The sequence below is a fragment of the Corvus brachyrhynchos genome, unplaced genomic scaffold (genome assembly GCF_000691975.1).
Source record: "Corvus brachyrhynchos isolate BGI_N302 unplaced genomic scaffold, ASM69197v1 scaffold331, whole genome shotgun sequence".
NCBI lineage: Eukaryota > Metazoa > Chordata > Aves > Passeriformes > Corvidae > Corvus > Corvus brachyrhynchos.
This window is the reverse complement of record NW_008237229.1, coordinates 5,332,373-5,348,449: the sequence shown is the minus strand read 5'-3', so window position 1 is coordinate 5,348,449 and position 16,077 is coordinate 5,332,373. Positions and strand designations below refer to the sequence as shown.

Sequence of the window (16,077 nt, the reverse complement as noted above, 5' to 3'; positions counted from 1 at the left end):
ATGTGGAAGGTGTAAATATATGGCTTTATTTGATATCTTTCTACAAATATTTAACAGGTCTTGTTACTACTTCAGTACGTGTCATCTGTGTCCAGGCTTCTAAAATCATGTTTATTGGTGGACTCTCATCTTGTAAGCCAGGATGAACTGTTGAAACCTCTCTTGGGGAATACCTTCAAGATTCTCACCGTGCGCCCCAAAGATGGGTTAGGTAATGATGTACTTTCCTTTATAACCAGACAGAGGCAGGTCTTCATTTACCTACCACCTTCACGTAAATGGACAGGTGTGGTCAGGCTCAGCTTTCCAGGTTTGTGCACAAACAGTTTGATTTTTTTCTGTGTTATCTTTGCAGATACCGAGTTAACGTCTGTACTTCATGAAACATGGGTAGACTTCTTCAGCTTTCTAGCTACATTACTGTGGAAAAGTGGCCAGATATCTTTTCCATCTGTGACAGCAGCCCTTGCAAATCACTGTACAGCAATAATTGGTAATGACTATTCCTGGATGGTTTTTTTCCTAGCAACTAATCAACAAATAGAAAAGAGAGTCATTCCTGTTTAGATGATATTAAGTAATTACTAATGAGATATCCACAATGAAAACCAAATGTGTCCAGAGCTTGACTGACTTGTTTTGTTTTCTTCACATGTATGGATTAGTGATTTTAGTTGTAAACCTTAACCAAATGTAGCATTTGTGAAATGATCCATTAGCACTTCAGTTTTTTCCCTTCTGTTTTTTTAAATACCTTGCATAAAGGAAAGCAAAGTTTTGAGGGGAGATAAGAGACATAAGAATTCAAGATTATTATACAGGGGTTTGTTTGTTTCTTTATATTTTAATTATTCTTATGTTAGTTACTTGCATAGCTAGGCAAGATTCTGTGAAGTGCTTCAATACTGGAGTATGAGCATAGTCCAGACAAGCTTGTGCATGTTAAGAGATCTAGTGAACCCAAATCCAGTTGCAAATAAAGTAGCTAATGGATACTGTTTGTTTTATGATGTAAGCTGCTGATAAAGTGAGGAGAGTTCAAAAAATTACTGAACAAATGAGTGAGTGAAATGGAGATTGCTTTTTTGTTTTATAGTAAAATGAATGCAGAGCAATTAATTCATTCCACCCTTATAAAACTCAAACTTTTCTTTCTTAGGTTTTTTTAAAGACTTCTTAGATGCATAGAATTTGTAGAATTCCTTGGGCAGTGCACAGTGTAACTGCTTCTGGGTTCACATGCTTTCTTTGATAAGTCTTTCTGTGTTCTAAAGTATACTTGAGCTTTATTCATAATGAAATGTAAAAATTTTAATTTTTTTGTTTAACCTTTTAGATACCATTTCTGATTGTGTTCATCTGTCTACCACATATCCTGCTTTATATGTGGCTAGTTTACAGTTCCTCTCTGTCCTTTTGAATGAGGAAGGAAGAAAACAGCTCCAGGATAAACAGAGTGTGTGTCAGAATCCAACTATTAGCTTTCTTCTGGATCACACTGAAGGATGCCAGGCACCAGTAACTCAACTTACTGCATTAATTATTCAGGTATTTAAAATTTGACAAGGTGATTTCAGGATATATTTTTGCATTTTTTATTCTTTTACCTCCTTTATATTTAATCCTTCCCTTATTTGCGGATTGGTAAAATGTCTTCTGTCACTTAGTAGTAAGCAAAGTTATATGTGAAATCTGTGTCTAATTTGTTTTCCCTCACAACTTAGTTCTTTTATCTATATACTTATTGTTCTTCTTTAAATTATGTGCAGTTGTCACTGTAACAGTCATAGTGATCTATGATTAGAAGTGTAGTGTTTTTTCTGAATGATGCACATTTTATATAATGTAACTTATGATTTCTATAAGTCATTGTCTTAGAACTATTTTTTAAATAAGTACCTTAGTACTATTTTGCTGTGTAAAATGTATTTTTGTTACATTTATTGGTCATATATTGGATGGTGTGACCAAAAGAATGCTTTAGCATTCATCTCCTCTCTTCCTATGGATGCTGAATTCTTGAAGAATAACCTTACTCCTACCAAGACTTGTCCTGGTATTTGTCACAAACACTGTGTTCCTTTGCTTCTCTGTTGCAGCACTGTGGCTTTATCATATCTATTGGGGCATGGTATTCTGTCCACTGAGAACTTGCTGTGTTTCAGGGAGGAAAAACTTCCCCAGACAGTCTTTCTTGGTCACTCTACCGGCCACTGAAACCAGAATTCTCTGGTTTTGGCAACTAATTTCAGATAATTTCGGTGCACAGCATTTTCCTGTGAGGACACGATTTTCAGGGACTCAAGCAAAACAGGGGCACTTCATTCAAATCCCACAGTTTACTAAATATCCTGCTAGGTTTTTGTATTTAATGCTTGCATATGTGCCTGAAACAAAACTCCTTGGCTCTGGCACAAAAAGTGTGGTTGCATGAGAGTATGTCTGATAAAGACATGTAACATTCCCCTGTTTTCATACAAATGTACATAACTGCTTATTTTCATACAAGTGTACATATCTGCCAACAAAAGGGGATGATTCTTACAGTGACAGCAGAAAAAGTTGATGCAATGAAGAATGAACTGCAGCCAGGTCAATGAGAGGACATCAGACATAGTTTGAGTATTGTAAGAGATACCAGCTTTTAACATGCTTTTTAACTGTTCAGAGATGTAGATAGGCATTGCATTTTGTTCATAAAAGAGTTCAAAAGATAGCCTATGCTCTCTGGGTCCTTACATAGCTGCTATGATCTCCCAAAAAGGATAACAGAATTAGGAAAGAAACAACTTCAGTTTTTTAGATCAAAGTACATGTATTTGTTTACACCCCGTCATGGTGATCATTGTGAGGACAGTGGAATGAGGAGCCCATGGGATGTAAACTGAGCTATTAAAACAACAAACACCTAAACAAAATCACCATAAAAAATGGAAAAACAACACAAAAGATTTAAATATGGACTTTCTTCAGGAGAACCACTCTTAAAGAGAAGCAGTCAAGCAAATAATTGGCTAATATAGAAAAGGATGAGAGATTTCTCAAACAGTCATCCCCATTAATCATCCTAAATACATAAAATCTACAGAATACCTGATATATGCAGTGGCAAATGCTAATTTAATACCCAGTGTGCAGGTGTGAATATTAGTAGACCAGATCTCAAATTGGTATTCATTATCACATACAAGACATAGAGTAAGTGCACATGCTGACTTTGAAAGGCTTTGATTGTTTTGTGTATGTAAATGTTAATCCTTGTGTACATGTGTTTAAGATCAGAATAAAATTAATAAGGAAATCATAATGTATACATAAATTCTCAGATTTTGGCCCTAGATATAAAACTTACAGTGTTTAAGAAAGGCTGTGATTTCCCCTTCAGCTAACTCACAGTAGGTGCAGACTAACAAAGCTGGGTCTGCTTTGGATTTATGGGACATCTTAAATTTATTGTACAGCATAATTTCAAAAAGGAATAAAGTGTCTGTTCTGATTTTAATGCTTTTATAGTACTTTAAAACTATAGAATCTGTTGGCACACGGCATTATAAATTTATAGAGTTTTTCCTGTTCAACCAGTAGTTAATCATTAATTAATTCTTAATTACTTGTGTCCCCTGTGCTTGACGTAAATTTTCTTTTTTTACTGTGAACTGTAATTCTTGATTGCAGAGTAAGAAAAAATGCATAAAAGAGCATACTTCAAGAAAGAATGAAATTTTGCTAGTGTTCAAGATGATAAAATTTAGAAAATAGTAAGATGAAATTAAAACTTTGGAAAAAGATACGGGTATAGGACAACTCACTTTAATTATTGGATCAGTTCTAGTCTGCCACATAATACTTACAGGAAAATACCCAAGAGGTTGATAGGGAAATATGGTTTTTATTACTAAAATATTCCATGAATGTTAAGAAAAAGTAAAAACAGCTAGCAATTTGATAGGGCAAAAGCCTTTGAGTAGATAAATCACAAAACCCACATCTTAGGCTATGCAGGATTGCTGGAATGCAACAATTCTTTCTTTCCTGGCTTGTGTAAATTAGTTTAAACTTTAAGCTTTCTATACTTTTAAGTGTTCAAACATCTAAATTCTTTAATTTGAAATGAAACCATCACAGAAAACCAGTTAATTTACTTCGAACACTCATGTGTTGCTGTTAGATTTGAGATACCACACCAGATCTAATAAAAACAGTTGTAGTCTAAATGTAAATTTCTTTTTTGTTGATTATAAACACAGAACGCAGTCCATGCTTTGGTGATTTGATTTGGTGCCAGTTGTCTTTATCAATGAGGTGTTGGGATTTTGTCTAGTTATTAACTTAGTAGTCCTTATTCCTTGACCTTTTCACTACTGGTTACAGTGAACACTTTAATAAATGATGACCTTAGAGCGTACATCAATATTTTATTGCATATGAAAATTTGAAAAAATTTTTAGGCCATTAATATATGGTGTATGTAGAGTTAAAATCTCTGAGGTCCTATGGATGGGTACTCATGAGATTTCTGTCTAAAGTATTAAGATTTTCTTAAGATGTTGTATTTTTGGCTAACTTTAAAATATGTTTTTCTTTTTACTGTGATCCAGCAACTGTTCTTATTTTCCTATATTTTTGTGATTGCAATGGATGCTGTTTTCTGTTATTCTGGATGTCAGAACTGGCATGGTATTTTAGGGAAAATTGCTAGATAGACAAAACTCTCTAGTGGATAATCTTTGAAGCACAGACTGCTCTTTGTCTTTCAATTATCTTGTTATATGACTCCAAATAAATATTCCTTTGAAAGCACAGAGATTATACTTAGGTATTAGAATTGTGGTGATGCTCACAAAGGCCTCACAAAAATAAGACAAGCTACCGTTTTTCACTGGTTAGAAGAGTATCTAAAATAATTACCAGTGATTTTTTTTTTTAATGGAATTTCAGTATATTTAATGTCTCTTCATCATCATTGTGTTGAAGGAGCAAATTATCTGCAATGCCAAGCCTATTCCTGAATATTAGGAAAAGTATGGAATGCCAGGATTTGGAATCTAGGCCTTAGAAATGTAGAATGTTAAGAAAAGAGTAAGAGGAGTGGGATTATGAGCAAAAGGAGAAAGATTTAATTTAAAAAATAAAATTAGTTACAAAAAATAATGAAACACTTTAATGCAGACTGACTATAAACATGAATATAGAGAGGGAGAAATCTATATAGGAATACAGTGATAAATCATCCAAATGAAAATATAGACTCTATTTATAGCTATGAATACTACTTTTAATATGATCACTTTTTCATTTCAGTAATGAAATTGCATTTTTTTAGGTCTGTGAAAGAAAATCTTCAAAGGATGTGCTGAAAGAAGTTGCTACAAATGCACTGCTGTCTCTGTTAGCTGTCAGTAAAAATGCCCAGAAATGTGCTTTGAAAGGTGAGCATTTCAAAATGTACGTTAAATGATTTATGAATCAAATGCTTGCAGGTGTTTCACATATTACCTTTAAATTGTAATTTTTTTTTTCCAAGCAGAAGACCTGGGTTTCAGTCGCAGGGCTTTTTTCAGATTTTCACTAAGAAATCTTATTAATAACGAAAGTTTTCCACTGCAGATGAAATATTATGTTGTAGCCAGTTTAAAACCCTGTGGTGAAGTCACAGCTCTGTGTTGGAGTAAGAGGAGACCTGTTAGCTTTTACTACTAATGGCATATTCATCCATTAGAAACTGGAGGTTTTTCACTGGCAGTATCTTCCAATACTTTTGTAGGTGAAAGTATGCCCTGTGTTTTCAGTTCTGGCTGTACCTGGACAAGAGAATTCTTTTTCTCAGCTTTGTTCTTCCCTGACTCTGTTTCTTCGGTCCCATTTTCCAGTTTAAGTAAGATCTTCTTCCCTTTACAGTAGTAAACCAACTTCTAATCAAAGGCTTTTTGTGCCCTCTAGAACACAGGGGAGAGTGGTGAGTTTGCATTTCTCACGTATCATGCATTTCATACCTTTTGATCAGTCCAAGTGCACTTTGTCTTGGGTGCTTTCCTGTAACTTACATCTCTCAGTTGTTTTTTCCACTTTTTAAACCTACACTACACTGAAATAGATAGCTTAGACAGATCTGCCCAGTGTCTGATCTCTATAGTAGGAGAAAACTCACCTTCAAGTCTTATGCTTTCCATTCTTTCCCAGTGTATTGGTTCGGTACTCAGCCCTTCTTCTGTTCTTCTGTTGATGACCTACTAGATCGTCTAAGATCTTGCTTCCTGTGAAGGCACTTCCACTGCAGGAAGTGCATCATTCTGTGCTAGAGCAGCTTTCAAGTCATCCTTGTTGTGCAACACAGATCTTAGAAAAGAGGAAGAGGACTTCTTGGATTCAAAGCAGTGTTCTAAAGACACCTGTGGCTCTAATATCACCTGTTCAGCTCTTAAGGACTGCTTTAAATTAAAAATGCAAAGTCCTGCACCGCAAAAGGTACAAGCCCTTATAGCAGTAGAGGCTGACTGGAGAGCTGAAAAAGGCCTGGTAGGCAGCAAGCTGAATGTGAGAAGACTAACAGCATCCTGGGCTGTATTAACAGGAACACAGCCATTAGATCACGGGCAAAAGATTCTTTCCTCTAGTTACCACTTGTTAGACTAAATCTAGACTAGTGCATCCAGTTTTTGCCCAGTACAGAAAATGTCAACAAACTGGAGCAAGTTCACCAGAGGGCCATAAGGGTGGTTGTGTTCACTTGTCCTTTGAGAAGGGGCCAAGGGAACTGACTTATGTTCAACCTGAAGAAAAGCAGGTTTTGGGAGGACAAGTCTTCTTGTACCTACGAGATTTTGAAGAAGTCAGTGACAGGTTTGTTACAGCAGTGCATGGTATAGGAGGGTGGAAAATAATGGGCATAAATTGAAACATGAGAGTCAAACTGCCTGTAAATAAACATTTACTCTTCGAAGGCAGTAAAGCAGCGTCAGACATAGTGTGCTGCCTCTGTCTTTGGACATTCTCAAGACCCAGCTGGATAAAGCTACAGGCAAACTCTGCCTGCTTAGGGCTTACTCTGCTTTGAGCAGGAGGTTGGGTATATGACCTCTGGAGGCCTCTTCCAACTTGTATTATCCCATTATCATGGAATCATAGAATGCATTGGAACGGGCCTTTAAACCTTTAGCCTAAAGGCTAACCCCCCTGCAATAATCAGGGACAACTTCATCAGGTCACTCAGAGCCCTATCCAACCTGACTTTAGATGTTTCCAGGGGTGGGGGATCCACCACCTCTCTGGACAACGTGTTCCAGTGTAAAAAATTTCTTCCTCATATCTAGTCTGAATTTGTCCTCTTTTAGTTTAAAACCATTACCCTTTGTCCTATTGCAGTAGGTCCTGGTGGAAAATTTGTCCCCGTCTTTCTTGAGCTCCTTTTAAGTGGAAGGCTGCAACCAGGTCTTCCTGAAGCATTCTCTTCTCCAGGCTGAACAATCCCAACTCTCTCAGCCTGTCCTCACAGATGTATTAGATCCCTCTCAGTATTACTGTGATCTGCCTCTGGACTCGCTCCAACAGGTCTTTTCTGTGCTGAGGTACCCCAGAGCTGGATGCAGTGCTCCAGGTGGGGTCTCACCAGAGCAGAGCAGAGGGCAGAATCTCCTCCCTCCTGCTGGCCACACTGCTTTGGATGTAGTCCATGATGCACTTGGCCTGTTCTAGACAGTGAGTGCACATTGCCAGGCCATGTCCAGCCTTTCATTCACCAGCACCCTAATTACATCTTGACAGAGCTGTTCTCAATCCTTTTATCCCCCAGGGTTGCCCCAACCCTAGTGCAGCACCTTGCACGTGACCTTGTTGAACATCATGAGGTCCATCTGGACCTTGAGCTTGTCCCGGTCCCTCTGGGTGGCATCCAATACCTCAGGCTTGTCAATTGCACTGCTCAGTTTGGTGTCACCTGCAAACTTGCTGTGGGTGCACTCCATCCCAGTATGTTATTGATGAAGACATTAAACAGTACTGGTCCCAGTATGGATCCCTGAGGGACACCACTTGTCACCAGTGTCCATCTGGATATTCATCCATTGACTGCTACCCTCTAGGTGTGACCATCTAACCAATTCCTCATCCACCATCCAGTCGACCTGTCAATTACATAACTCTCCAATTTGGAAGGATGTTGTAGAGGACCACGTCAAAACCCTTAGAGAAGTCCAGACAGATGATATCTGTAGCTCTTACCTTATCCGCTTACGTAGTCACTCCATCACCTTATAGTGACTTAAAGACTCTAGATCCAAAGAAAAGAGCCTAACTCAACATTTTGCACTTTTAAGTCATGTGAATCGTTCCTTTCCTTTGTCTCACCATGGATGCAGCAAATTGGCTGTTCTTAGGGGAAGATTGGGTAATATAAATGGATAACCTCTTGAAGTTTCACGCTTCTAAGCAGCATTGTTGAAGATATCCTGAAGAATTATGAGTTGTTATCCTCTCCACCCAGATCATCTTCCCCTCTCAATCTTACCAGTCCTCTCTTTGGGCATTCCTCTCATGGGACTTTGTTGCAAGAGGTCTCAAATGTATTCTTGCTTCTTGAGAGCATTCAACTAGATGGCACTTCATCTCAGAAACCGTTTGTTATTTCCTGATATCAAGAAGATAACAAGATCATTGCCAGAAAGGTATTTTGTTTTTTAATAAAGTATTTTTGATTGTGAATGTAATTATAAAGTGTTACTGGTTTTTGTCTTTCAGCTGACCTGATAGACAGCTGTATAGAAAACATGAAGCACATTCACGCGCAGCTGAATTTGGTTTCCCTAAAGCCTGGGAAAGCACAGAGAAAAAAGGTAGCTATAAAAACCAAAACATTGATAGCATAAGGCACTTCCCAGCTATCTTTTTGTTTGTTTGCTGTCTTGAGGCAGATACTGCTCGTATCTGTCACGAATGAGACAAAGTAAATGACAATTTGTAGTGGATCCAGATACTGGAGCTTTTGTAAGATTCAATGATTTTAGAGCTTTTACCAACTTAGTTATCTCACATGCTCTCCCACCCAGAGGTCTCACTAGGTCTCAGCTACCTTTTCCAATGTCAGGCAGAGAATCACATCAGTTCATACTTTGCAGCTTCTCAGTCTTGGTGTTCACTGGACAAAGCCCCTGGACATGTCCTGGTGTTTTTCTCCATGCATCTCTCTGGTCCTCAGGATCTTCTCCCATTTGCCAGGTTGTTCCTCCAGCCAAGATCTTCACATTCTTCTTTTGGGCCTGTTTTTTTCTGTCAGGGACCATCTCTTTTCAGGAAACCTTTTTGCCACTAACTTTTCTTTCCAGAACTCCAAGCTTCTGTTTGCCTAAACCCAATAGTCTACATGCTAAGTACAGCACATGATCAGCCTCTGAATTACTGGTTCTGTCTGATGTCTTTTCATTAATTGGAGGATTCAGGACTTCCCACTTTTAGTCCAGGTTATCAGAATTAGCAACTAGTCCATCCTGGCTGAAAGCAGCAAATAGCAGGCTTCTGATTGAGAATTCAGAATTCACTTTCAGACATTCACTCACGTACACATCTCATCCTTTAGTAATCTGTTATGCTTGTAATTTATGATATTTTGTCTTATAGCATTATCAGAGTACTGTTTTCAAACTTAGTTGGACTTTCAGTCTTGACTTCATGGCCCTATCTAATCCAACTAATTTTTTCCATCTTGTTTCCACAATAATATTTTTTGTTTTTCTTAAGTTGTTTTTTTTCAGTGTCATTCAACCAGCTGTTTTGATTTTGTCTATTCCTGTATCAGTCAATCTCCCTCCCATCCCAAAACCAGTTCCAGTCTGCTTATGCATGTAAATCACAGTTTTTTTACTCTCCTATTATCTGGTTTTCAGTTCTATTTTTTTTTTCTGGTCTCCTTCAAACTTGGTCTGGACATCTCAGTTTCTTGTCATCAGACCCAGCTGTCCCTGGTTTTTTAACTTCCTGTCAGTTTTGGGGTTTTTTTTAACCTCGTACTTGGGGTCCTTCCACTCCCTGCACTCTCAGTTTCTTCTCTCCAGTCACAATTTATTTATTTAGCCTTTTTTATTTCAACCTCCCTTCCAGTTCTTCCAGACTCTCATGTCACCCAAATCTTCTTTACCACATTTAGATATAAATTATGTCTTACCATCATACAACAGTTTCATAAGATTTTTGTTGCAATCTGCTTGTTTTCTACCACTTTCATCTAAGAGAATTAATAAAATACAGGCAGTAACCTCTGCTGTCAAGTTTGATATCTTGTCCACTCCCACATAAAGCAGAAATTGCAGAAAACATCTTCCTGTAGGGCATTTCTGCATTGCTTCAGCAAAACAGTATTTTTCTCTGAGGTTTTGGTACAGACATTACCCTTGATTTGTGAGAGTATGGAGCTCTGTTTTATAACAATGAGCTCTTAAAAAAATTTGAGTTTGACCCTGACATTTGAAGACTGTCATATTTTTTGTTGAGATCTTCTAAACACATTCATTTTCCATTTCAATGCTTGGAGGCTGAAAGGTGTCCTGCCCTGGATATGTTCTGTAAGGTTGAAGTCAGCTGGTTCTTTGTAGTTTTTGGGTTGAGGAGGAATTTAAAACTTGAAAGAAGTTGGAGGAAAGGGGCCTCTGAGAAAGTTCAGAAAACTGATTATGTTTAACTGAAAATTCTTTGAAAGATTTGCAAAAGACTTTGTGGCAGATTTCTTTGCTGAGCTGGGACTGTAGGTTGCTGCATCATATGTAAGTGTGCTGTTCATCATACGTGGTACACAATGACAGTTTCATGTGGGGGACACTGAGACATTGCTTTCGTAGTAGATTTAGCTGATCATTCACAAAACCGCCCCCTTCGCCCACTTCAACCATAACTCTCAAAGGAAAGCTATGGCAGCTTCTTTTCTTTTTCCCTTTTTCTGCCTCTTTTTTTTTAATTGTTTGGAGAAATGTGTTTGACCTAGCTTCATTCTGCAACTGATGTGTTTTACTTGATATTCCTTTTCTTTGATAATAATTAGTGTGATGCTAATAAAGAGCATGAAAAGTATTTACAAGTAGCCAGGCTTTCAGAAAAACACGTCAAAATAGTATCTTAGTAAAAATCAAGATATCCTAAAAAAAAAAAAAATAGAAACAGGGCTATCAATGGCAATCCATAACTTTTTCAACCTCCTAGAAGTTTATACATTAAATATGACTTGTAGCTTGTGTCATTTTAATGCTATTTTACTTATTAACTAAATTCATACTTACAGAGTTCCTTGAAAGAACTCTTGTTTTGTCTTAGGACTCTTGTCTTAGCAATAGCATTTTATTTGGCTAAAAGTGAGACAAACCAGTTATAAAATGTAGTTGTAAAAATGACTTGCATGTTTCTTCCTGATCTACTACACCTAGCTTTCATGAACCTTTTCGCAGTAGATTGTTACTTCATCTCTAAATGTCATCAAATATATGATTTATGATATATAAGCACATTATGATTTATTAAGCACACATTGTTTCCTCACCTTGTCTGAGATTAGGTATGAATCCTATTTTACATTTTTGTCCCTTTATGTTTGATAAGACAGAAATAGTCTCCTGTGGTGAACAAGCTTGTTGGAATTTCGTTGTCTTTCAGAAGTGGTTTAGTGTGTCACCCTTATAGGAGTTAGGTCAGCCATCCCTACCCTGTAGTGTCACAGCTCTGTCATGAAGATAGATTTTTTGTTTACTTGTGACTTGAATCTCAATGTAGCACCTCACTGTCCAAAGGTCTGTATTTATTTTTGTAATATTCTTACCAGGTTGGAAGTTATTTATAGCTTCTATATTTATTGTTAAGGATAGGAAATGAATACCCTGGGAATAGAGGATGGATTGGTCTGACCACCTGTAGAGATCACAGAATAGTCTGAGTTGGAATGGACTCTGCAGGATCATCAAGTCCAGTTCTTAAGAGAATGGTCCATACAGAGGTCAAACTCACAACCTTGGCATTATTAGCACCATGCTCCAACCAACTGAGCTCATCTCAGGGTATGAAACTCAGAGCTAATTTCACCTTGTTTTTATCCAAGGAAGGAAAATAAATGCTTCCAGGGAGCAATTCATTTGACTTGTTTGAGATGTGTGCTTTAGGATGGGACAAATACTCAGAAAGTTCCTACCCATTCTTCAGTAGTTGTAAGAAAAATGGAGCTCAGTACTACAGATCTCTGCATTTGGTCAGATTGGTGCCCCTAGAAATAGTATCTGTGGGTTATAAAGAGAGATAAGAATGGTAAGTTACTAGTTACAAATATCTTTAGTAAACGTGCTTGAAGCTAGCTGAGATGAATTCTACCTGAAATCAGAAGAAAACTGTTGAGGAGATGTGACCCAAATGTTGATACCTTCCTTAGATTTGCACTTCTTCTTTTGAAATCTTTCCTCCTTGGAAAAAATTCATTCTGGTCTTATGTTGATGATCTTCAATTATTTTTCTCTGGATAGGAGGATAACCTTATTAAGGAGTTACGGTGTTCTATGCAGCTCCTTAGAAACTGCCTCTTTCAAAATGAAGAATGCAAAGTAAGTATTCTTATACTGAAGTAATGTGAGCTCATTCAGCTACTGAAAGATACTTTTTTTTTCTACTTTGAAGTTAATTTTAGGTTGGCTAAATTTAAGTTTGATAATAATGGCAAGAAATACTTCAAATTTCATTATTATTCCCACTTCCTAAGAATATTTCATACATGTATTGGGAACTCAGTGTTCTTAGGGAAACATCATCTCCCAATGGCTCCAGATGGCTGTTATCTTTTGTATCCACTTCTGCTTTGAGTAAGTCAATAATTCTAATTTTCAAAGTATATAATATGAAAAATGGGTGTGGACAAAAGTATGGGGCCACCAGAAAGGCGCACAGAGATACACTTGAGATCTTAGAAAGTGGTTTCTTCTCCTTATTCCTCTCTACTTACTTCTTTTCCCTTTCTGAAAGACAAGAAAACCCCAAAACTACCCCAACCAAACAAGCAAACCCAAACAAACATGTTTGTTAATGTTTGTTATGTTAACCAAAGCATAAATAATACTTTTCTATTTATTTTTTCTTTATCTGAGTTAAATTGTACTAATCCTCCAAAACACAATTTTGTTTTCACCTCCATTTTTTACAAAATCATTTTTCTTGCTCAAAGTCTTGAATTTCTTCTTTTCATTTCATTCTTGGTTTTTTCTCTGTTCTTTTCAGTTTCTTTTCAACTTCAATTCTGCCTGTTTTTTTAATGGCGAAAATACTGCATTTCTTGTTTTCACTTTTTCCTGTGTTCTTTCTTTCTGATCACTGCTCTTCCTCTTTCTTATTGCTGATACCATTCACACATTTATTTCCACTTTCTCTTTCACAGTTTAATTTTTCTTGGCATTGTGTTACTTGTGCTATTTATACAACTTGGGCTGCTTTTAGCAAACACATTGGTGGAACCACAAGATTTCCTGACTTTCCAGGAGTACCCCTTTTCCAGGGCATGTATTAGCATTCTTTTTGTATGCAGAACACTTGGGGCTGAATAAGCCATCTGATTATCCATGAAGTCCCCATAACTTGGTTGTGCCATAATCTCAGCTAAGATTGTTGTGGAATGTTTTTCTTGTTTTGATCAGGATCTGCAGGAACAATTGCTTGGAGGATTGAAAGAGTTTGCGTTGATAACTGAAGATTTCTATCATTTGCTCTGTATAAAACTGCAGTCTTGTATTTCCATGCTTTTTGAGTTCCAGTAATTACTTTAGAAGGAGTTGAATAAGACTTTAGAATAGAGAGCTCTTGAACAAGAACAGTTGGAATGAATAAATCTTTACTTTTGTTTGCATGTCTTTCAGTAATTAAGATATGGCGCTGTTTTTGACTGGCATAGAGTTAAATTCATTGGTGGTTGAAATCATGGTGTCAGTTCTCCATACAGTCTTTAAACCATAAGATAAGACATAAGATAAAAATATGTTTTTCTCACTCTGTATTTCATTTTCAAAGTATTGATAACATTTTAAATTCTTCCTTATGTTGTTGTAGATGGCAGTACTCAAAACTCATCTTGTTCCTGTTCTGCATTCTCTATGGCCGTGGTTTTTAGCAGATGACTCCTCAATGCAAATAGCTCTGCATTTGCTTTGCGTCTACACTGCAAACTATCCTGCAGGTACTCTGTGGTGGAATACATCAAAATATTTTACCAGAAAAATTCAGACAGAAAAGCACAATAAAGGGAAAAAAAAGAATGTTTATTGCTACCATAAGAGGAAAGTGTAAAAGCTCTGGCCCATCAAAGTCTATCAAGAGTTTTGATTTTAATACATTCAAGATTTTGTTCAGATCTGGTTTCAAACTGTTGGATTTAGCAAAAGTACAATTGTACTAAAGGTTTAAATAGCATTTAATTCAAACCATTATGTTTGAAGGTTACACTGAATGTCCTGCCAAGCTGAGTAGTATATTACAGAAGTACTATTCTAGGAATTCTTTAATGGAGAACAGTGCATCAGTACTTTATATGGGTTGTACTTCAGTCCTTATTGAGAACATTCTGGTTTTGAAATAGTCAATCAAATTCAATTTTATATTAAATTTCTTCAATTTATTTATGCCTTGGAGTCAGCAGCTTGCATTTGTTTTATTTTTCATAAGGAATCTCCTTTTCATTTGAGCAAACCTTTTATTTCCATTGGTAATTATCCCCACTACTAGGAGCCTGAACTTTTTTCTAGCATGGATTTGTCTCATTCCCTATCCTGGTTATTTAAATTTAGCAAATCATAAATAATAATTTGCAAGTGGCTTGAAGAGACACAAAAGTGTCTATTCCTTTCTCCCTGTCAAGATACCATAAAAGAGTTAATATGGTTAAAATATGACTCTTTTTTTTAAGCTAATGTTTCCAGACCTTAAATGAGCTTGCAATGGCTTGTTTTCATAAAGAATTTTTTTTCAGTATGCGCCAAAGAAAGATGTGTATTAGTCAGCTACAGAGTATAAAATAAAAATGTAGTGTCCTGTCCATGTGCGAGAAATCAGGGTGAAGTTCTGATGGTCTTTCTTGTTTTTTAACTCTGAGTGACTCTAGGCTGCATTTTTATTTTCCTTGCTAATAAGAGCAAGAGCTGTTTGATCAATCATGTTTTTTCTTTCTGTTCGGAGTAGCTGGCTTATTTACCTCATTTACCTTATTTACCCAAATTTACCTACTCTGAACTGGTTAACCACTCCTCCTCAGTGTAGTCAGAGATATGCATGTAAATATTAGTTACAGTTAAACAGTGTCTCATTTTTGTTTACTTTTGCCAGGTAGGAAATTAACTGTTGTTGCTGATGGCCAGTGCCACTAAAAAAAGACATTTATCTGTATTTGTGCAGAAGGCATGTATCTAGATTAGGTTGGTAACATAGTTGTCCCCTGCTGCTGTGTTAATTTAAACTTACAGCTCTGTAGCACAGGATCGTGCATTCTTCTGTTGTACAGTGTAATGACAGCTGCAGACAGTGCTTATATTTCTCTAAAAAACATTCTAAGAAACTTATATTAATCCTTTCAGGTTATACAGAGACCTCATTTTGTGAACCAGTTTCAGAGGATCCCTTCAGATTCAACTGCCAAATAATTGTATAATTAGATATATGTTCTGGTTTTTAAGGAGATTTTCTGAGATGGAGCAATGGCTTCTATTTAACAGCAGAATCGCCTCTTACATTTTAGAACAATAGAACAGTAGATGCCTATTCCAGTAAACTGCCACATTCAGGCACATTTCTATTCAAAGCATGTCCCATTGACTTCATTGTGGTTGAAAGAAAAGATACCTAATAAATCTTTTCAAAAGTTCCATCTCATTGTTTGAGCAGTGGCACTGCTCTTTCTGTACGTTTTTCTTTTAAATACACATCTGCATTTCTAATATGATAAATGTCTCATTGCTTTAAGGTTGTGCTTCACTTTGTTGGGCCAGTGGTGGACAATCATTACTTCCGTCTGCACGAAGTGCAGCTGGCAATTCATTAATGCATAACATCTTGAAATTGGCTTCCCATGTGTCAAATGATAACAGC

General features: G+C 36.8%; 1 protein-coding gene across 1 annotated transcript in view; it reads left to right on the top strand.

Moving 5' to 3' along the window:
- Nucleotides 1-16,077, top strand: part of RTTN (rotatin) — a 79,385-nt gene that overhangs the window by 57,225 nt on the left and 6,083 nt on the right. The window contains exons 38-45 of the mRNA XM_017729440.1: nt 58-211; nt 356-493; nt 1,337-1,548; nt 5,324-5,429; nt 8,734-8,828; nt 12,483-12,560; nt 14,050-14,176; nt 15,953-16,077. Coding sequence (XP_017584929.1) covers nt 58-211; nt 356-493; nt 1,337-1,548; nt 5,324-5,429; nt 8,734-8,828; nt 12,483-12,560; nt 14,050-14,176; nt 15,953-16,077 — 1,035 coding nt within the window. The remainder of the gene's footprint in view (nt 1-57; nt 212-355; nt 494-1,336; nt 1,549-5,323; nt 5,430-8,733; nt 8,829-12,482; nt 12,561-14,049; nt 14,177-15,952) is intronic.